The sequence below is a fragment of the Calonectris borealis genome, chromosome 4 (genome assembly GCF_964195595.1).
Source record: "Calonectris borealis chromosome 4, bCalBor7.hap1.2, whole genome shotgun sequence".
NCBI classification, from domain to species: domain Eukaryota; kingdom Metazoa; phylum Chordata; class Aves; order Procellariiformes; family Procellariidae; genus Calonectris; species Calonectris borealis.
The window spans coordinates 57,853,483-57,875,958 of record NC_134315.1 but is presented as its reverse complement, the minus strand read 5'-3'; the positions used below and the strand labels follow the sequence as shown (position 1 = coordinate 57,875,958).

At 35.3% G+C, this 22,476-nt stretch overlaps 1 protein-coding gene across 4 annotated transcripts in view; it reads right to left on the bottom strand.

The window, feature by feature from the left end:
• The window catches only part of GSTCD (glutathione S-transferase C-terminal domain containing), a 75,009-nt gene that overhangs the window by 38,217 nt on the left and 14,316 nt on the right, over window positions 1–22,476 (bottom strand). For all 4 annotated transcript variants that reach the window (XM_075149683.1, XM_075149681.1, XM_075149682.1 and 1 more), the window contains 2 exons: window positions 19,184–19,438; window positions 18,388–18,481 (listed from right to left, as the gene is read on the bottom strand). In XM_075149683.1, the coding sequence (XP_075005784.1) occupies window positions 18,388–18,481; window positions 19,184–19,438 (349 nt within the window). The remainder of the gene's footprint in view (window positions 1–18,387; window positions 18,482–19,183; window positions 19,439–22,476) is intronic.

Below are 22,476 nucleotides of genomic sequence, written 5' to 3'. Positions count from 1 at the left end.
CTCCTTCTTCCATTAAAAATCACTAACCAGTGCTAAGCCAAATCCAACCAAGATTTTCTGGAAAAACAGAAGTCAGTAATGAGAAATGTTAAAAATGTACACCCCTGTGATTATATTAATTGAGTATGTACAGACATATCTATGTAATTGTCCTGCAAACAATTGCAACTACCTGGATAAAGACAGAATGAAGACTTGATGCCATAATACATACACTTGGTTCAAAAAAACAAAACCAAAAAATAAAACCCCTTAGTATGATCTTGGGTTTCTTAACTTACTGATTTACAGTGATCAGAGATGCAGAGATCTCAGCCAAATTATTTCAAAACCAGTCATGCTGAATTATTGTCGAAAGAAACAAAACAGTACATTGTTTTTATGTTAGTCCAGAGTTGGGCTCAAAATGTCTTCATAGAGTTTGTGGGAAACAAATTTGATAGTAATGAGATGGTGAAATCAACAGACTGGCCATACATCCTTTCAGATGTTCAATATTGGAAGTGAAGAAGGACTTGCTGTTAGAACTGAGATACCCGTAACTCTCTGCTGAGTTCTACACGCTTATCTTTTCTTCCTTAGGGAGTTACTCTGGAAATGAACCAAGTGAAATCAAAGTACAATTCAATATATGGAGGAAGTGGCAGAATCAGACTCTTCTAGGAAGAACAAGGGACAGATTCTCCAGCCAACAAGCTCTTCTGGGACAAGGACTCTAATTATGGGTACATGCAGCATTAAGCACAAGAAAGGATTCTAGGTCAGGTGGAAGCTAAACAAGTTACCAAATCATGCTTGAGTGCTACTACTACCAGACCAAAAAATACAGGTTCCTCATATTGCAACGCATTGATTTGATATCACCCTGGGGGCTCAAATAACACTCCTAATTCCACCCCACCCCCCCTTTTTTTTTTTGACATTTAACTTGTACTGAAAAGCTTTAATTTAGATAACATGCTCTCTATCTATAGCACTGTTCTCAAGCCAAGTCAGGTTTCAGGTGTCCTTTCACAGCTAGCATAGCAGTATCTAGGCACAAGTTCCAAATTGTGTGCTAATTTGTCACAGATACAGTAGTATGCCAATGTCTAATTCAGATCAGACTTGTACTGAAGAGATCTGGCAGTGAAACCATTGCTTCTGTTGAGAAACTTAGTACTACAGGAATACAAACAACAGAAGAGTTCCTGGCCTTAGAACTTTGCAGACCAACAGATGCCTCCTATGATTAGAAAGCTTAAAATAAGGAAATATTCACAAATTGGAAGAGAAAGAAGTCACACCAAAGCTACCCATGACGAAGGTCATGGTGACAGGACTGAGGCAGTCTCACTTATTTACCTGGATTGTTCTGCAGCATTATTCTGCAGAAGTACATTGCAGTGCTCTTTTCAGAGGACACTTTAAAGTCATGCCTTCAAGCATAGCACAAGAACATACAGACTCTAGAACTAAATGAATATAACTAAACAAACATTTTTCGGTGTTAGCTTTGTTGCTTCATCCCTTTTTCCATTTTGCTAAATATAAAAGTAAGCTTTTTCAAGGTCTGGAGGGCACTCTTCACTGCAGACTACTAACAAAAAAAAAATTAGTTTAACTTCTCACTGCAGAACAAACTATGCTTTCCCTCTCACATTAAGAAGAAAGTTTACTGATTTCAGAATCAAAAGAATTCACTACCATTCAACAAGCAACATCAACACATGTGAAGAGCCATGTTTGGTAAATAACAGCCTTCAAGCAAACTGTTAATTCTGCTTTTGAAAATAAAAATACTCCATTCTTCACACTACCAAGTATGTCTATTTTTAAAAAATCCACTGAAGTATCTAGCCAGAGGATTTGAAAATGCACATTTAGATTTGTAGCAGTAATATGAAGCTTGTTAAAAGTAAAACCAGTAATTCTGTCTATTACAGTTGACAAGGTCTAAAGAATATAAGTCAAAAAAGCCCAAATCATCAATTTAAAATATGAAAACCATTAGAAATGTATCCATATTAACGTCAAATTTGTCATTAAAGTCCACAAAACTTATCTTGCACAGCAAGTCTGGTTTCTCAAGCTTACCTATCTATATTTGATACCCTGGTTCATTTTTCAAGTTACTACTTCTGAACAAAGATTTAGTTACATTCTTTTCCCTGTATGAGGGAAAATGAGCTACAAACACGAAATCCCTATTTGGGATTATTGAAACGTGCATTTTGAGAACACGCCACACATATACAAGTAGCTTCTGTTGATGATACGGAAACATAAGAATGATATAGATAGATAAATAAAATTTCAAGCAAAATATGCCCAATATTACTATAAACCACAATGGAAATATGAGGCATGATTCAAGGTATTGTATCTACAAACTGCCTTAATTCTTGCACAAAATAAGCATGTCACGCTGCAAGTAACAGCACCATGTTCTTTCCTAAAGATACCTTGTATCCTTAGGGGGCTTGTTAAGTCCCACTGAACTTGCACCGAAACATGTGAATCCATCCAGGATGCAGCATGAATGCTAGCTCATGCAAGTCTGTGACATATACCAGTATCTTTACTGTCTGTAACTGATGAAGGATAGGGAAAGGAAGCCAGTTTCCATACGCAGTCTTGAACGTCACATATACAGCCTAGAACCATTTACAGCCTGAGCTAACTTTCAGTGCAGCCTTCAAAATACCAGGTACAAAGCCTAGGACAGCAAGGAGTGGTTGTATAAAACAGAAAAGTTTAAGAATGCATTTTTATTTTTTCCAGCACACTCTTCCTCACAAACGAAAGACTGCAGAAAACATGCAATGCAACTGGGAGCCAAGAACTTTGTCCAGTTTAGCATTTCTTCATGGAAGCTCTCAGAACAGTTTATACTGGTAAGAGGTTTCTTAGTCTTTGGGGGTGAGGGGATGTTGTTTTGTTTCTTACTTCTTGTTACTAAAAATGCAAGAACAGAGGAAAGATCTGCAAATGGGATATTCAAAAGCATTTAAACAGATTTAAGAGCACTTCACCAATCAGACACATTAGAAAATTCCAGGTAGAGTGTGCTGATGGAACGATTAAATGAATATTATCCCAACTGGTCTGCTTACAATACTTACACATGCGATTTAAACATCAACATAAAGACCAACAACTCCGTGACAGATCTGCAAAAGTTTTAAAGTAACCTCCTGGCAAAAACTGAAATAAAAGCGTCATATCTCTCTCTGTTATCTCTGGATTTTTGTTCCACAACAACAGAGGATAAATTTTATTGCTTCAGATTATATTTGACTGATTTTAATACTGGGATTATTCTCCAGCTCTTCTACACTTACAAGATAATTCTACAAACAGCTGAATTTCCTACTTGCCTTTGCTCTTCAATACTTTAAAAGTTTTTAAAGGATGTGAATTCCTTTTGATATTGCTATTGTAAGATGCCAGAAATTTGACATGAGACATGCGCCAAAAATTAACTTTTCAGAAGCTATTCCAGACCATCTGGAGAAGATGCATTTCAAGTACAAAATAATTAATACCACCTTCACTAAAACACTAAACATACAGTAGTCTGGCCTTTCCTTTGTGCAATTAAAAGCTTTAAAAGTATCAGACTACTCAGAACAGATTATGAATCACCCAAAATAGTTTACTTTTTTTTTTCTTTTTTTTTTTCTTTTTTTTTTCTTTTTTAACACTATTAAGTTTGGGGGTTTTTTCTTAAACATAGTGGTGCTGTCTTCCTTGAAATTTCTGATTAGAACTTTAAATGCACAATTGTGGCCTAAGGACTCACTTTCAGGAAGAGCTAAAATGAAACTCCTGACCTTACCCAATGTGGAATTGTATCCAAATTAAGTAATACATTCATGGTTCTTAATACGGAAATCTAAAAACACTGAAAGTGCAGATGGAAACCATAAGTAACTTCAAGAGACAGAAAAATTCCTCCTTATCTCATACCTTGTCACAAATGATTTATGGATTGGAAACAAAATCTGTACCTCAAATCAGCAACGGATAAAGATCGGGGGATGGAAAAAGAAGGTATATGCAGCCACTTGTACAATGCTTACCTTTAAGAGTACACACAACACCTGTGTTTCTAGCAGAAACATTCGTTTCAAAGTATGTTTTATATACACAAGCCTATTGTATTGCCTCGATGAAATACGTCGTGATTCATAAACTCCTTATAAAATGTCAATAAAGAGCTTACAGAAATTCATTAATGCTGAAAAAAACTTTATAGTACTTCAATAGTGATATGCTTTTTACATTACAATGAGGCAGCCCCATCCCCCCAATGTATAAAACTCTGACACTGCAAAATAAGGTTGTTCAAAAAATGTTTGCCTACATTTCTGAAGGAAACTGTCTAGTTTAATAACCACAAAATAAACCTCCATTTTATTTATTATGCTCATTTATGAATTGACATAAAACCTGGGCAATCACAAACTCTGGAAAAAACCAGTAGCCATAGAAATAACTCCTTAAGGATATTAAATACTAAGTAGGAGAGATGAATAGAGTTTCAGTAATCCAGTAAAATAAGAAACTGTGAACTAAGAACACAGGTTGAGTTATTTTTCACAAATAATCTACAAATAATCTAATGGGTTCTCCAAAGACCATTACAAAAAAGATAATGTAAATAATGTATGAAGTATTTCAACTTCCAGCAAAACCTCCTCTTCTTCCCTCCCAAATCAATAACAAATAATGTTTTTAAATAACCTATCCCCAGAACAAAATATGAGTGAATGTCAAAAAACTTGGGGGATCTTCCTGAATGAGAAAAATATAAAAATTCTTTTGGTATGTTTGCAGTATTTTGTTACCAAGGAACAGGAGAAAGAGACACACTCAGGCTCAGTTTCAGTTGTTCTCTGGGCTGCAGTCTTTTCTGTGCCCAAGCACAGAAACTATACCTTCCTTCTCATGTTTAGTTAATCTTCTGATCTTAATTTCTGTGTAATTTCCCAGTGCCTACATTTCCTTTTTTGAAAGCAAGATTATATCAGCAAGAGAAGTTGTGAGAGGTTCAATTAAGAGAGAGAATCTTTTTTGACTTGTTTCTGGGGAACATTTTCAAACGTTTGCATAGGCTAGACAGCTCTTTCACATTCTGACTACTGCCCTCCCATCCTAATGAGAGGGTCACATATTCTCATGTGCGCAGAGTGCTGCTGCTGCAAAAAAGATTGTGGTTAGTTGCTTAAAATTCACCTCTTTACATCCTTTAATTTGCCTACTTTTTTCTTCCACCATATCAAACAAGTTATTTCCCTTTCCTCTGAATTCCAGCCATAACCTAGCCTTCGATGCTACCATCTTTTTCAATTATCAAAATGTTGGCCCTTGAACTATGGCAGCATTTATTGATGCATTTTAAAAAAAAAAAAAAATTAAATCGCTTGCACAAATCTTCTCATATTGTTATGTATGTGCCAGGAAAAAATTCCCAGAAATTTCCACTGAGCTCCTCATTCTCTTACAAATATCTTCCCAGCATTCTCCTTTATCCCAAAGAATACAAAATTCCAGCAGCAGAAGCTGAGCTCATCAACTTTCCCCCTCTGTCAGTCCCTGCTCAGCTGTTACCTTTTTTCTTAGACTTGAAAACATTGAAGGCAGGAGGCATTTACTCTGCTCTGTGTTTATACAGCACCTAGCACAACCGACTCTGCAATTATTGCTTTTAAGTCCTACTCCAACACAATGAATATGTCAACTGTTAAATCATCAACTCTAATTTGTAGGAAAAAAAATAATGTTTTAAATCACTTTTTCCAGCAGGTGGTCCGAAATTTTGGGATTAGAGGTTATTGAGCTGAGAACTACCATATAAAAAGCAGCTATCTCTTGGGTGACTCCTTAGTTGCAGGGCACAGCTCCATCCATCCAAGTACAGTTTCTTATCCAAACAGATTTTGCTGCCCTCCTGTGGCCTGTGAAGATTTTAAGCTTCAAAAGACACATACACCCCAACGCACTGGCAAAACAGCTAAGAAAAATCCTGATTCCGCTCAGACAGTTCACACTTTTGTCTTGAAAGACAGATTGCACAGCTCAACATTACACTTTGAAGGAAGTGAAAAAGCCAAAAATGCTGTTGCAGAGGTAACAAAGGTCTCCTAAAGGACTCCTAAGGCTTTGTAGCAGAAATGCAGAGATCAGCCATGCTCACTTAACAGTTGAGCTGATAAATTTAAAAATCTGCTGTCTCTCAGTTACAATGTGTAGAAAACAACAATGTAAGTGACCTAAAAAAATCCTGCAAAGAAAGGAAAAAAACCTAACTTTAAACCCTTGTGTTGATTACGCTACATAGCTATATGAATTATGAATCTCCATACTCTCAGATATGGCAAATGGATGACATGAAATACCTAAAGGACACAAGCTGTACAGTGGTTACAGCCTATCATCGATGTAGTTGGGATTTAAGTCTAATGAGAAAACTTACAGAACAATCTTCAAATAAGCAGTGAAGACGTTTTACAGCAAGAAATACCAGAATATTGAAGCAGATTAAATCTCTCTTTTAAAGACAATGCTGGTGCTACGAAAGATCAATTTAAATTGTACAGCAACTGGAATACTAAGATATTAGTATATTCTGGAAAAAAAATTATGAATACTAATGTCATCAAAAATTTAACGTTTTATCCAATAGCATATTCAGAATATTTGGAGACAAAGGCAGGCATTAACTCCCCCTCCTCCTAAATCTTTGTAATTAATACAAATATGCTAATGCATATGGAATTCATTACTATAACATTTGATTAAAATAGTTAGAAAGTTAAAACAGACCTTTCAAAACCGGAAATATTGGCCCCAATGAAGTAAAAGCAATCTTTTCACTTGCTTTATGTGGAAGCAGAACAGGATTTCTTTACACATCTTTACAAGTTTTTAGATGGTAGCCAAAGGTTGATGCTGAAAATCAGGTACATACAGATTTAAAACTGGACGAGGTATAAAAATGAATTGCTGTAAGTTTGAACACTATATATACTTTGTAGGAAAGTTCACATCTACTAGTGCAATGAGCAAAACTCCTGAAATAGGCATTTAGTTCTTCCTCATAGTGGCAGACATAAAGTCTATTTTGACCTATTCAGAGGCAAGCAAGAGAAAATAAATGGAACGTGAACAAAAAAGCCAGCATTCCTCCATCTAATTATCTGTTTATATTTTTGCTGAAGTTCTGAAACAGGCAAATTTTTTTGACAACTAGTTATCCAGCTGCCATGAGGGCCTTCTGAGGGTCAGCAGCGCATGAACGGTAGGCATCTGCGTAATTCAGACTGGATGGCATATATAGAATCAGTTATTATGAAATGGCAACACTATAAACAGGACTGAAAAAAAAAAAGTAGTTAAATGCCTTCTCATATGTAGTTTCCAGGCAAAAAGGAGCAAGAAATATGTCATCACTGTCTTCTCGACAAAGTGTCACTTTGTACCACAGCATCACTCCTAAGTACACCTTACTGACCATTAAAGGAGATAAATTTCTGTATACCTTGGCTTCCACAAAAATACCCCTGCTGATTTCAAGTCATGTTTAGAAGAAAATGTCTTTTTGGATCACAGTAATCATTTGTCCTGAATTTCTTCCTGGACATTGTTTCAAACCAAAATTGCTAGAATGGATCATCCATCCTTCTTTCCTCAATAGTAATCTTCCGTAAAGAATGACCTGCACCTCCATGCTATGGAGTACTTAGCAGAAACTTGTTCTCTAAACCTCTGGCTTAAGAGATAAATAAAGTAACTTCGGGGCTCTGCTATCCCATGAACAAGGAACACAGAAATATAAAAGGGGCAAAGAAAGAAGTAAACTCTACTACAATGATATCAGGAGTAGAAGAAAGACCAAATATAGGTTAAATGAAATAAAGATCAGAGTTACTTAGCAGTCTATTTAACGTTCATTACAGATTTCTGAATAAGACACAGAAAATTAATTTAACAGTCCTGTTTAAAAAAAAAAAAATCTGCTAGTCATCTATGAGTTAATGTTTTTGGGTTTTATGTCCTTCCATAAGTGTGAGAAATTTAGAGACAAAAGGGAAAAAACCCCACAGTCTAATGAATAAAGCTACTTTTTTTGTCTAGGGCAGATCACACTCAAATTCTATCTACACATAGCCAGTTTAGGCCAGTGACTGTCAAGTGCAGACACTTTCTAAAAGTTCACGCTGATTAATCAAGAACATGCTTTGATTTAACTGTCAGAACTAAGACTACTGTGAATTTACAAAAACAAATCATTAAGAATTGCCTTCAGTTCCCAAATCATAAATCCCTAAAACATTTCAACTGGCAAACTGCAACATTTAATTTTAATTCTTTAGATATGTTCAGTAAACAAACAGAAACCACAACCGGACTGAAAAAAGCCTCCACTGAACTTTATATACTGTATTCTATAAAACAAATCTCTCAGAAGCCTAATAAACTCACAATTAACAAGGACTTGTGAATTGTAAAACCATACCCCTAGGGATTAAACTTCTTCAAAAACTGAACTCCTGTTATAGGGGATATTCAGTATGAAGGGCTAAAGCTTCAGTAATTCTCTGAGGGTTTACACTTATTCCACAAAGAAAGGCACTAAAACAAATGTGACACTTTTCAGTATGATTATCAGTCGTATGAGAAGTCCGTCAATCATCCTCACTGTAATAATTTCTTACAGAACAGGCCAAACACCAATGAGAATGTGTCCTAACTGAACCAAAATGTAGCTGTTAGAACTTGATATTATTTTTTCTAGTATGATTTCCAATAAGAGACACTAACAACTGCTGTTTTTTCTTCGCAGATTTTGAATATTTCAGAGGCTGTTAAGCATGTCATTTAGACCAAAACATCACTTAAAAAAATGCAACAGACTTTGAGCAAACATAAACGTACTGAACTTGCATCCCTCATAATGCAGATGCATTGTTTTCATGAGGCATACAAACCTTCCATATTTTCAACTAGTATTCGTTTCAGTAAAACATTGTACCTAAAAATCATTATGACATACTAATTTAACTTAGTCATATAATAGCTTTGCCTCCTGTCTCCAAATAGGCATCTTAAAAACATAAAATAATGCATTCCCTTCCCTTGTTTAGTTTGGTAACCAAGACAATCACAAAAGAAAAATGGAGGGAGAGCACAGTAATAGTAGGAATGGTGTATATTGCCATAGATGAGTTAACTGGTTTGGTGGTAAGCATAATTTATTATTTCCAGCTACACAGAAAGATTTTTTTGTCTAAAAATTTGTAATTGTATTCAAACTCCCATCAAAATTGTTCTCAGGCCAACTACACAATGGTATATCCCAGAACAGTCAAAAGAGCCAAAAAAGTCACATATGAAATCTAAAGTTTTGCAAGAATCCTCTTTTTAAGATAAGCCACATAAAAGAGTGAAATTGCAGTAATAAGCTTCCATTTTCTTACACTTATCACCTCAAATACCAATGTTGCCTATATTCAAGCGATGAGCATTTCCCTTTCTCTTTGTTACTGAAAATTATTTACTTCTCAGGTATTTATTAAGAATATGAGGCAACCTGGCTCCACTGCCATCGCAGGTTTTCCAGATCTTGAATTGCAAAACACAATACAATCATAAATGTGGTTTAAACTTACTTAAACGAGTGCAGCAAAACTGTAACTTTAAGGAGAGGTTAATGAGAAGCAGCTTCAGTTGAATTTCCCTCGGATTGTTACCCATGTGGCTTGCAGGCAAAAAGCTGTCTGATACGGAAAAATCAGTTGAAGAAGAAGGATGAGTTCCTGCTTCAGGATGCTTGAGATACTGAAATAGGCTACAAAACTATTAAAAAAAAAAAAAAATCTTCAAAGTCTTTCAGAAAGTTCTGACAGGCTTGGAAAGGAAATAGAGAACTTTAAAGTGTTTCTTTTAACTCTTTTTGTTTTACAGAATAAATGACTGTCTGGATCTCATTTTAGAAACACTGTTGCTTTTAACATTTAAAGTAAAACACATAATTTGCATCTCTTGATTAGCAAAATTTTTAATAAAATATCAGATTCCCTAAAACAGCTTTGATTTTTAAGCATCACGTATTCTCATCTCAGAAAGCATCTCTCAAGTCTAAAATATTCCAAAGGTAATACCAATATAAAAGGCAAAACAAAATAAAATAACTGTGACCTGTCTTCACAAAATAATCCTAGAAGCAACTTGGATATATTGAATCAATCTTGACAATTTCAAATCAAATAACTCTGCATCTAATAAAGCATTTATTCCACAGTTATTATGTTAGTCAGTTCTGTTAGCAATTACAAAAAATTTTAATATGGACCTAAAGTCACAAACTTTTAAATTGGTTAAAAGATAATGACATCATTTAATGCTGTTTTCCTCCAGTGTTGTAAAAAAAAAAAAAAACCACAACACAGCAACCATTAAAACATCAGTAATCTCTAATCACGTGAAGTTAGAGAATGGTTGATAGTCATTTGGTATAAGGGTAAAACCCAAGAAACCAACGTTATGTCCAAAATACAGGGCACTCAGTCAGAAGCCAGGCTTTTCAATGGTTGATGGATGAAATCAAGAATCTCATCATAGCTCATTGATGTCTCCTCCTTCCTTTCATTATAGCTAATTTTGTATATGATAAATGAGGCTGAAAAATTTTCAAAATTTTCTTCTGCCAAGTTAAGTCTCTGTATCTTCCCTGTTGAGAGGCCACGCTACATTAAAGTATCTTTTACTTAATATCAGCTCTGGAAGCTGAAGCTAACACTGATCCTCCAGGACTGATGTCTGGTATACCACTAACACTGCTCAATCAAAACATCAGTTAATTCCACAGAACTGTAATACTATGTTCTGTGTTATTTAAAGGTTCTTAAGTTTTGAAGATGTTTCTAAGCTAAAATTGTAAACATTGTTTTATTCTTGTTGGTCCACCCAATATGTTTAACAGAAGCTCTTTTTAAAAACTGCTGTGCTTCATAACTTACTCTTCACTTTAGAATATCTAATTTACAGTTTAATCTCCATTCTGGAGAAATAAAATTATACTGTGAACCCAAAACTCCTCCTTCAACCAGGTATCTGTTAAACATTATTATTATTCTAGGAATCATTCTGCTTGATACAATTACAAATTTAGCTTATAGCCAGAATCAGGCAGGAGACAGGTGATCAGAATGTCTGTCTAGCTTTAAAATGTATGAATTGATGAGTTTAAAGAGTGTTACTGATCTAAAGAAACAGAGTACAGAGGCATTTGTTACTAGATTAGTATTTCAGATCCTGTCCAGATGAAAGATAATAGTTATTGGGTGAGGTGGGGGAGTAGGAGGAGCTGAGGAGAGTTTGGGTACCTGAGAAGTCATTTTACAAAACAACATCATAGTAAATAGGTAAATGCATTTTAAAAATAGCCTTACAAACTACTTGTATATTTAGTCTTCAGAGAAAGAACAGAGGTTTTATCTCAACTGCAGACAAATTAGCTGATGCCTTAATTCCTAAGTTATGCACACTGGAAATCAAGACTAGAGATCACTCTGAACAGTGACATTGGTCAAACCTGATGAATAGGCATCATGGGGAAACTTGTTTTGATTGTGCTAATTTGTCACTTCATGAAGGAACTGCAGCTCCTGAGCCAGACTGTACTTGTATTGTTAATTTGTAAATGGAAAAAAACTTAAGTTGATGTCTCACAGAAAGCAGATGAGAAAGTAAAACTATTGAAGTAAATTCCTCTGCGTCCTTTATTTACAAATACTTTCTCAAAGCCTGATGCAAGTTTCTTACAAAATGTCCTATAAAATCAGCGTTTATGGACAGAGAAGGAAAGGAGAGTAGGTATGGAGAGAGAGCGTGCAGAGTAGCAAATTACTGACACAGTACTCAGTATTTGCAAAGCACTTACGATGCATGAACTCAGTCCTTGAGAGTTGACCCCAGAGGACAAACCAAATTGCTTTGGAATAATATAGATAAATGGGATCTCCAAGATCAATGGTTGTCCACTTAAAAAAACATTTTTGAAGTCCACATTCCAGTGAATTTTTATTTAGCAGATTCATTTTTGCCAATGAAGGAAAACACTCTTGCCTTCATAAGATATTTTAACAATTCTAGTGCAACAAAGTGTCAGCCAAATATCTGTAATTCATTTTTCTTTCTGCCAGAAAAAGATATCTAATACAGTAACCCTATGTTATGTTGGACAGTAGGTTAAAAACAAAACCTGGTTTTGCAAATAATTAATGCCACAAAGAAAACGTGAGCATTAGCTCTATGCAACAATTGTGGAACACAAAGACCCTACACTTCTAGAGGGAAGCAAGTTTCACTGCCTTGGGGTTTCAATGATATGTTTTTAAAAAGGATAAGACATTGCAACAAACAATTCCTCTGCAGACATATACCATCAAGTGCTTTTTTTTTTTTTCAGATAGTGGAAATTTCCATCTTTCCATATTTTTAATTCATAAGAAGTTTGTTTAAAAATAATTTTAAGAAAATTTTCTATTCTTCATCTGGCCAAACATATTGTGATGTCAATTCTCAAAGGCACATTCTAGATTTACTTGTAATTTCTTATCATACTCAAATGATTTGAGATAACCACTCATCAGAAATTACGTTCAAACAGTGTCACTTATGTTTTTGCCGAATAAAACAATATCCCAAGCCCAAAAACGTAGCATTTCCTTTTGGGAAAAAATTACCACAAGTACCAAACGTAAAGAAAGGTGGCACAGTAAGAGCTTCATCTTCATGTCACTATTGTTTCTGTAATTCAGACAAGCTCTCTATTTCTAATGTGAACATTCTGTACTCTATATGTACATAAATAACTGAATATGCCACCTTTAATATATACATTAATATAAATCCTACTAAAATACTCCTATTAATAAAAGCAGGCCTCAAAAAAAGAAAAAGCACTGAAGATCAAATTCTCAGCTGACATAAATTATTTAGGAAAAGATGACAATATAAAGGCAACTTTTTAAATATTATATACCTGTATTTCCTGAATTCTGCTTGTCTCCCCCCCCGCCCCGCCCCGCAAAAAACATTTACAGTATATTATGAATTATTCTGTGGCTTATAAATCAAGGTAACAAATCTCTTCTCAACAACCATTTAAGGGACAGCCTTACCCCTGAATAGTAGATGTTGGGCTTTCCAAACTTTGTCTTGTTTTAAAAACTAAGCGTTCAAAAAATCTAGCAACTTTCTCAAAAGTCTGAAGACTTGAATGCAAACAAGGGGCAAGTATCAATCAGGGCATCATTTTATTCAGGCTAACCTTTCTGTGACAGTTTTATATAGTCATTTAGTTTGGCCATCAACTTGCTACTGATCACAAAGCAAGCATAAATCAAACAAACTTGATCAGAGTCATTCTGCACTTCAGCCAGGCAGGTATGCATTGCCTTGCGATGGACTAACACCCTTTCTTACACCTGTGCGCTGGACACAGAAGATGTGAAAGGCCTCTTCTTTTTCCATATTGGCTTTTTTAAATTCATACATGGAAAATTTCACTTCCTCAAGTCAAACACTTGTCCAAATCAATTCAATACCAGGAATCAATCAATTTCTTACTAGGAAAAACAAAGTATATAAAATACTTGACATGCTTCATTGGCAGTTGTGTTTATACACAATCCATTAAAATGCACTTGTTCAGGAAAAATTGGCCCTATGAATAGGACCAACTACAAAGTTAAAGGGCTACATGTCTTCCACTAATTGGTAAGAGCAAGCTGCACTTGTAAAATGCATTCATTTGGTTTGATCTAGCTTTATTTATTTGCCTACATGTTTTAAACTAACTTCCTCCACCTCAAACTCTTCACAGATTCTCTAATTGAATCCTCTATCTCCTACTGTGCATGCACTCCTAGTTTTTATTATAGTGGTCTTTCCACGTTCACTTGACAGTAAGTAGTATTTCAGCTAGAGGAGCTCTTTTCTGACCTACTACAATTCCTTCATTTAGGAAAAAATATTTTTATGAGGAAGAGGGCATTACTCACAAGCCTACAGAATGTAGTTTACTACTTGCTACGTTCATTCTGTGAGCAGTTTCACACTTTGGAAAGAACAGTATAAATTTCTTCACAGCTAACCTCTACCTTTGTAAGTAAATACCATCACATGCACACTCTGTCAGTCTAGCTGGTAATTTCAGAATAAGATACCACAAATAAAGCACTTTTCCTCTTTTAAGTACTTCCTGCTTAACAAGTATTTCAACTTACAAATGAAGTAGTAAGGGTCAGTGAGACTGTGGGTCAGTTATTTCTCATTCTTGAATTTCACAATTGGGTAAAAAACTTAAATAAATAAAAGGCTGTTTTAAAGAAAAAAATAGGTTCCTATTAAAAAAACATAACCTTTCTCCCTTTTTTGTTTCACCGTGAACACAATGCTTGATGAAAAAATGACAGTGCCAAAGACTTACATCCCCATATATCATCAGAATAATAAAGCAGTGACAAGGGTTATCACTCCCTGCCCCCACATACACACACTTTCCCCCTCCCCATAATGTGCTTTGGGTGAGCCTTAAGGAAGCACCTTTAATCATAACCAGTCAAACTGGTCTTGATATCCATAAAGCCGTTGCAGCTAATAAGAAATTAACCTGAAGACAAGGAACGGTTTCATACACACACAGCACCAGGAACACAAGCAAAGACTCCAGGGTTGACTGAAGTTCCAAAAAGGATAAAAAATTCTTTCCACTGCTGCCCAATATGAACTGTGAAACCATGGAAAAGATGCCCCATTTCTTTGTTGGTCACAAATCTAATTAAAGATAGCCTCCTCTTTCCCAGACTCCTCATTTAATCGGCACTAGCACACTACTTCCATTCAGCATTCTCATTTCAACAAGGCCCCCTTCCCAAAATTTCAGCCACCACCTTGTCATTTTCTATGCTGATTACTACCCTGTACTGCTGATGCACGTATCTCATTCTCCTTCACTCTCACATTGTGACCACCTGTACTTTTATATTCTGACCTGCCATCCTCTTTTTTTACCGTCTGTACATATTTACAACTGTATCTACCTTTACTTCTATGGAAAGCTCAACACAGCCAAGCACTGAGCTTGGTTAGGACCTCTGGGTTGTGTCTACTGCCAACTGAAGTATTTATTGCAAATATTGCAAATGAGTATTTCATTAAATATTTTAATGGCATACAAGTTTCCAGTATTTACCCCTAATATAACTTAGAAATACTACATTTTCTTTTGGGATTTTGCACAAATTAATTTTCCAATATCAAGAGATGCATTTGATCTCTTGGTTTGTATGCTTGGGGGTAAGTCTTTATACACTGTGTGATTTGGAAGAAACAACGAAGTGCTGAGGGGGTTTGGCTACTGTATTTAATAGACAATATCAACACATTTCTGATCTAAACATAGATCTGGAAAACAAGCTTAGAAAAAATACAGTTAAAGTACTGGCCAAGTTTTTATACAGTAAACTAGAACAGAAACCAGCATTTACAATACATTTTAAAATAAATAAAATATTTGGTGTTACATTCCTTCCAATGTTTGAAAGTTTATGACAACAATTCAGCAACTACAATATCCTAGAATATCAACAGTTAGAGGGCACTAAGATACTATATTTTGGGATATTTTGCAATGTTTCAAATACAGTCCAGATGCTCACAAAGCCTTACAGATTCACATGTCTCAAGGCCCATACACACAACTTTAGAAGCCAAATATTTTAGAAGTAATTGACATAATGGCAGGAATTCAAAAAGCTGGAGGATATCTAAAAGGTAAACATGACTCCATTTTGGGTCAATCAAATACATTTTAAAAATTGCATGAGGACTAGAACTAACACGTCTTTAACTATCTCGTTCTGCTTCAGAAATATGACTAAGCAAATGAAATGCAAATCATGATGTCATAATCTTCAATTTTGCAACTGTAAATAATCCCTATTAAAAAAAGAAGAAAGAACTTAAATGTATAATCCAAATAATACATTAGAAATGCAATCATCAGTAATTCTTTTCTGCAGTAAATAACTGTGACAGCAAGGTGGTCTGATTAGATTTACAGACAGACTGAAGAATTCAATCCAAGAAGTTCCACATACGTATAACACAAATTCCGAGTTATCTAATCTGAGATAGGGCGAAGAAAGTATATCATGTATGCATTAAGCAAATGAAATTTACTGTGGATAAAAAACAAAGTGAGTTTTAACTGAAACATTCTCTGCTTTGTCTCAACTGCAATGAACATTAGTAAAAGGAAATTTATTTACCAGTTATAGGGGTAATCTGTTTGAAAGCTTGAATTGCATTATTCAAATCCAGTTTAAAACCCTGTCAGATTCAGTGACTACTTTCTTAGTGTGCCAGGTAGGATTTAGTAGTAAAATATTGAGAATTCAATTCATATAACAATGATTAGGCTGTACTAGCAAAAAGAATCAGGAAACAGAGAACAGTACCACTTAGAACAGCAGAGGTAAGCATGCAGATGTATCCAACTTAAAAGCAAAATCAATTCTCATATCGGGAAACTTCTTTTTGTCCTATGTGACTCTGTTGCTCCTGGACTAAACACACTACCATTTGGAGTTTCCCTAAATCAGAAAGTGGCATCAGCATCACTGTGATCATAGGTGGAGGGAGGTGAAATCTCTCTCTCCTGGCACCTTGTTGAGCTACAAATCTTCCCAAAAATTGAACTGAAACCCGATTTCAGATATCTACATCATTAGTAACTATTTCAGCAAATGTGAAAAAAGAGAGAGCGAGCACACATCCAGGCAGGAAGCAGCAGGAGTTGGTTTTTCTTCCAGTCAAACCTAGTCCAAGAGACTCCTTCCAGCACAAAATTTCCACATTCATTATGTGGTTTTGTATGTTATGCGCCTTTTTCAAAATTTTCTTTTAAATAGAAAAGAGGTATCTTGACAAAAGTATGAACTAACACTTACAGCCAAAAACCTGAGCATTGGAAATAAGCAAAAATGTTTATTCACTTCCGACAAAATACTGGAATTTGTCACAGAAATTCAACGCATATAATCCTCCCTGAGCATTTCAACAGTAAGGCTACAAAGCTATTTTAACACAAGTATATTCAAAATATCCACATAAAGTCTGAAGAAGCATGGTGTAATGTTGACAGATGCAAACCCAAGTTTTGTGGTTTTTTTTCTTCCACGCTAAATGAAAGAAAGAATCAACATATTTAAAGCAGGGTGTGCAACTTCCCAACAAAGAGTTCTCTCGGGACAAAACCAGGGGAAAACATCAAGTTCATGTTAGAAAGATGGATACTTTATATAAAACTATAAATCTACTCATGGTACACATGAGGGTTTTGTCATGGCTTTATGAACTACACACAGATCCAAAACAGAGGAAAAAACCTTCAAATTTGATCTTATTTTTATAGCCTGTATATCATAGATGGGAATACATGCTTGTATTCACACAGTTAGACATTAAAAAAAAGAGTATTTTGTGTAAGTGCCTATAGCTCTTCAGTGATTCCTAACATATTCTGTGAGGAATTTCACGTTGGTCATTGAAGAGCATCTATACATTTGCGTATCTATTCTGCATTCTTCAAAGTTCTATGCCACTGAGGCTAGACTGACTCCACAAAAGAACACAAGCCTTTTTCTTCCCTGTAGAATGGAGTTACCATCCACTAACTTCTTACTGCTGGCAGTATGTATAAGACCTTTTAGAGGAAACTCTACTGTGTGGTGGAAGAAGTATTCAATATTCGTAACACCAATGAAAATAACAAACATTGTGATAAATCAGTTTTTTCTCTGTAGAACTATAGCCACTAGGCAACAGACTGCCCTGCAATTCAGCAAAGCAAACAACCCCTTCAGGGCAGGGAACACTGCCACAAAAGGGAAGACTCATTCATATGTAGCTACCAAACTTTGCTAATGAATATTATCTTCATCAGAATAAAATCAGCTGCTGCTGCTTTGGGAGATACAGTCCATGTACAACATTCATGCAGATTATGTTAACATCATGTAGTCAGAATTTACTGTTCTAGATATGAAGAAAAGTTCAGGAAAGTGGGAAACAGTGGGGAAAAATATGGTTCAGGAATCAAGGTCAAGCTTTTATCCCCAGTTTGGTCATCAGCTGTTGATGACCTGAGGGAAGTCATCTCACCATGTGTCCCAAACAGGCTGAATTTTAAAACAGATTTAAAACTGCTTACCTGTTTTACAGAGCTCTGAAATACATTGAGAAGTGACATATTTTCCTATAAAACAGTTAAGTAGCTTCACCAGAAGAAGGCACTGTTAAATACATACATACATACATAAAAACCCTTACCTTCTCCAGGACTGACTGCAGATGGTAGATTGGTCCAGTCTATGGTCCAGTTGGGGCATGGATGAGGAGAAAACTTTGCTTCAATACCATTTTCCTATGTGAAAGGGGGGAAAAAAATTAAGACCCTGATCCTTTACCCAGTGGAGTAGGTAGCAAAATTCCCACTGAATTTAATGGCATCAGATCAAACTGTGCAAGACTTTCAGCCCAACTGAAACTAAACAGGCAGCTGACTTGATGTTATATGGGATTCAAATTATGTATTTCTCTCATTTTCACAAGAAAGCCCTGCTAATTTTTTTTAGGAAATGTTGTCAGCCTCTATGCAAAAAACCATTGAGAGTTATGGAACATCATGGAGAGTTTTCTTTAACAAAACTCATTAGGGTTCCCAGATGTTCAAAGCTCTAATAAAATAGCAAATAAACAACAGAAACGATAGAATAATGAAGCCAAACATAAAAGCAACATTTTTTGTCATCCTTTATGTAAATATCTTTAAAAGAGGAATACAATATTGCAATTCAAACAAAAAATTACTTTGATTATTCAGAATTATTGATGAGGCTTCCAGCAGTCCCTATCTTTGCTCAGTTCCTGAATTGATCAAGTATCATCACAGAACAAAAAAGTAAAATCACTTCTAAGTCAATGCATATCAGACAGAAGACGGGCCAAATGTGTTAAACTGTTCAAGGCTGTCACACTTAGCTTCTGCAATTCTAATAAATTTCACCTATTCCAAATCAAGCAGAATATTACTATTAAAAATAACTCATTAAAAAGCTAAAATTACCATTAACTTAGTCATAGTTGGCCTTGGACCACCTATAAAATGACTGTCTTCATTCTCCTCTTCTAATTCATCAGGAACTGCAGAGAGGTCTTGTTGCTCTTCCTCTGGAGCAGACATCAACTCTGGAAGCTGGAGAAGCTCCATATTGCATTTGCCAGCAGCTTTTTTTACTCCAGGTACTTCTTGAACTCTTTGATACCAACTAGATATAAGAGGCAAATTTACCAGATTTTTGCCTTGTTTTTTGCTGGAAACCTAGAAAAATAAAATGGAAAGGTTACTTGCCTCTGTAAATTTCTTCCTACAAGCCACAAGAAGGCAAGAACTACAGAAGTGAGCTCGGCTTCATGTCGAGCATGCTTACTCATAGTATGATAGCAAAAAGCTAGCTAGTTAAGAGCTCAGCCCTGCAGATGGAATTGCCAGTTGGCCATTTAGACTTTATCTATAATTCCCATTTGCTTACTAGGATAAAAAAGTTTACATGACCAATTTTAATCCTAATTTCAGTCAGGAGCAGGAAAACACAATTTAAATAATATTCTTAATTATCTGCTATTTCCTAACAAGGGAATGATTCATTTCGGTTGGTAATCACAAAAGAAAAAAAAAACCACAACAGTAATTTGCAATAAATACTGAACTCTAAGCAAGACATTATGGTACCCGAATGCTCTTCCTTCTCACAGGCACCTTGCAGCCCTTAAAAGCTCATCCACTGACAGCTATTTTGCCAGCAACTGCAAGCCTGAAATACCTTTGACTATACGGTAACAGCAAAACAGGCACAGGCATACATTGTCCCTGGTCCTTACTGAAGTCTTTGCATTACATCTGTGACTTTTTTTTTTTACTAGCACTGAATCAAAATTTTTTTTTAAAAATCATATATTTACTCAAACTTTTTTACCACCTTAACTTCATATTTTTATACAAAAATGGTAACTATTATATTTCTTTTCTGAATTAAGTATATATGATGGTGAGATGATGTGGCCTTCAATAGAAATTAGAATTTTAAGTGTAAAAAAAAAAAAATTCTTAAGTAAGAATACAATGCACATATTACAAAAAAGATACCCAAAACGCATTTTTACGTGAAGACCAGCTAATTTTAAAAAGGATGCATCTGGTGAACTGAAGTAATTTTTCTTCAGGTTCCCAAATGTTGTAGAAGAGTGAAAATCGTCCTCTTACAGGAGAGGTTGTGAAGTCTCCATCCTTAGAGACACTCAAAACCTGACTGGACACGATCTGGGCAACTGGCTCTAGTTGACCCTGGGTTAGGTCAGGTTTTGAGTTAGCAGCAGGAGGGTTAGACAAGATGTTCTCCAGAGGTGCCCTCCAACCTCAACTATTCTAACCTCTACTGTTCCGTGATGCTGTGCCTGCTTTAAGCAGAACATTAAAAATCAAGATTACAGGAAAAGGCAGAAAAGGCCATGCAAAAACAGTGCTCCTCCACATATCTGTCCTCAGTGTGGAAATAGGAATTGGTAAAGAACACCTGAAATGACACAAAATTTCAAGCAGATTTCTTGCATGCAGTGTTTATAATGTTCTTAAAGTAATCACAAGTAATTAGCTAAGTAATAGCTAAAGGAGCAAAAGGAGGATGAACTGTGTAATTTTAGTATCAATTCAATATCCTAATAGTAACACAGGCAGAAATACATTAATTCAGTTAAGGACGAAGTATTTTGAAAGCAATTCTAAGAGGCACTGTTACACTTGATAACAAGTGTTCTAAATTGTATTTTAAAAAGGGAATAGTGGTTTCTCCCAGATGGAGAACAGAGCTTTTGTTACTCTTCCATTAATTTTGAACAGTTACAACTAATAGAAAGTGTTACAAAGCTAACCTCATAAAGATAACAGAAATGGAATGAGGTAATGAAAAACAACTCTTCAGCTTCATTATCTTACTTTTGGTAATTACAATTACAATCAGCTAGGCAGGTCTCCTCATATTTATTGTATGATACTTTCCAGACACATACCCATTGAAGACTTCATTATCATTCATACCCTAAGTGGAAGTGCAACTATAATGATTTTTTTAAACACAATCCAGGAAGTCCAGTTATATAAGTGATAAATAACATTTTAATACAGAATTGGCACTTCCATCAACAAGAGCAGTTTCAACCCACTGCCTGCAAACAGCTTTTAGATGCAAGTTATTAAATTTGGATGATAACTGTAGGAATCAAGGTATAATTGCTTAGAAAACTGATTATTCACCAAAGAACAGAAATAAAGCAACATCATCCCAGAGCTCTTATAATTTAGGTAAAAATGAAACTGAAAGCCATTTTTTTAGGACAATCCTTGGTGCGAGCTAACAAAAATGTATTATACAATATATCGTTCGTAAGCTGCAGACCACCAGGGCTCAAGGGTCACACATGAAAAGCAAAAAAATACAGCATTCTCAGCTGCTCATGGTACATCTACAGAACAATTTCAGTTGGATTGCTGAAATCAATTAAGCATCTGATCCAGGAACATTCTTATGCCTAGCACCAGTAAATCAAATATTACTATAAAAAGTTATGCTCTTCTTCTTTAAAAATGCCTTGGAAAAATAAAGATGACTGAAATATATTAAAGTTTTTTAAATAGTAGGAAAGCATTTTGTCTTACTAGGGTTGTTTAGTATCATCCATACAGAAGTTGCTGTTAATCCCCAATTATGTGATTTGCAAAACAAACAAAGCAAGCAGAGATGAATTAATAACAATTTCTGTAAAATAACTCATCATCGTAATTCAAAGATAGCCATATTAACCTACTTCTGGATTCCTACATTGCTATCGTCATCCAGAAATCCACTGAGGATGATGATCTTGGTTAAAGAAGTTATAAATTGGATATTTGTCACCTATGAATGTTCGTTAGTAATTATCCTGATTTTAGAGATGTTTCTCTGAATCTGACTGACAGCATCTTCTCCAGGAATTTCATTTGTTTTCAAACACCATAAGGCAAATTTGGCAAAACAACTTGCAAAATCAAAATGCAAATACCAACTTCACTCAGAGCTCTTCCTGGCAACAGACACCAGCTTAGCTATCAATCTCATAGAGTAATTGCAGGAATACTGGTAGTAGGCAACCTCATCGTATCATTTTATTGTCATGGGAAGTAAAGACACAGTTATCGTTTCCTTAATTCTTTTCTGTGTATACATCCTCATAAAACTAAGTACACAGATTGTGCTGAGCAAGACTGTCACACAGTCTTGCCACAGAAGTTTTTCCCACTATAAAATTGGTTTTGAAGCTGAGCTC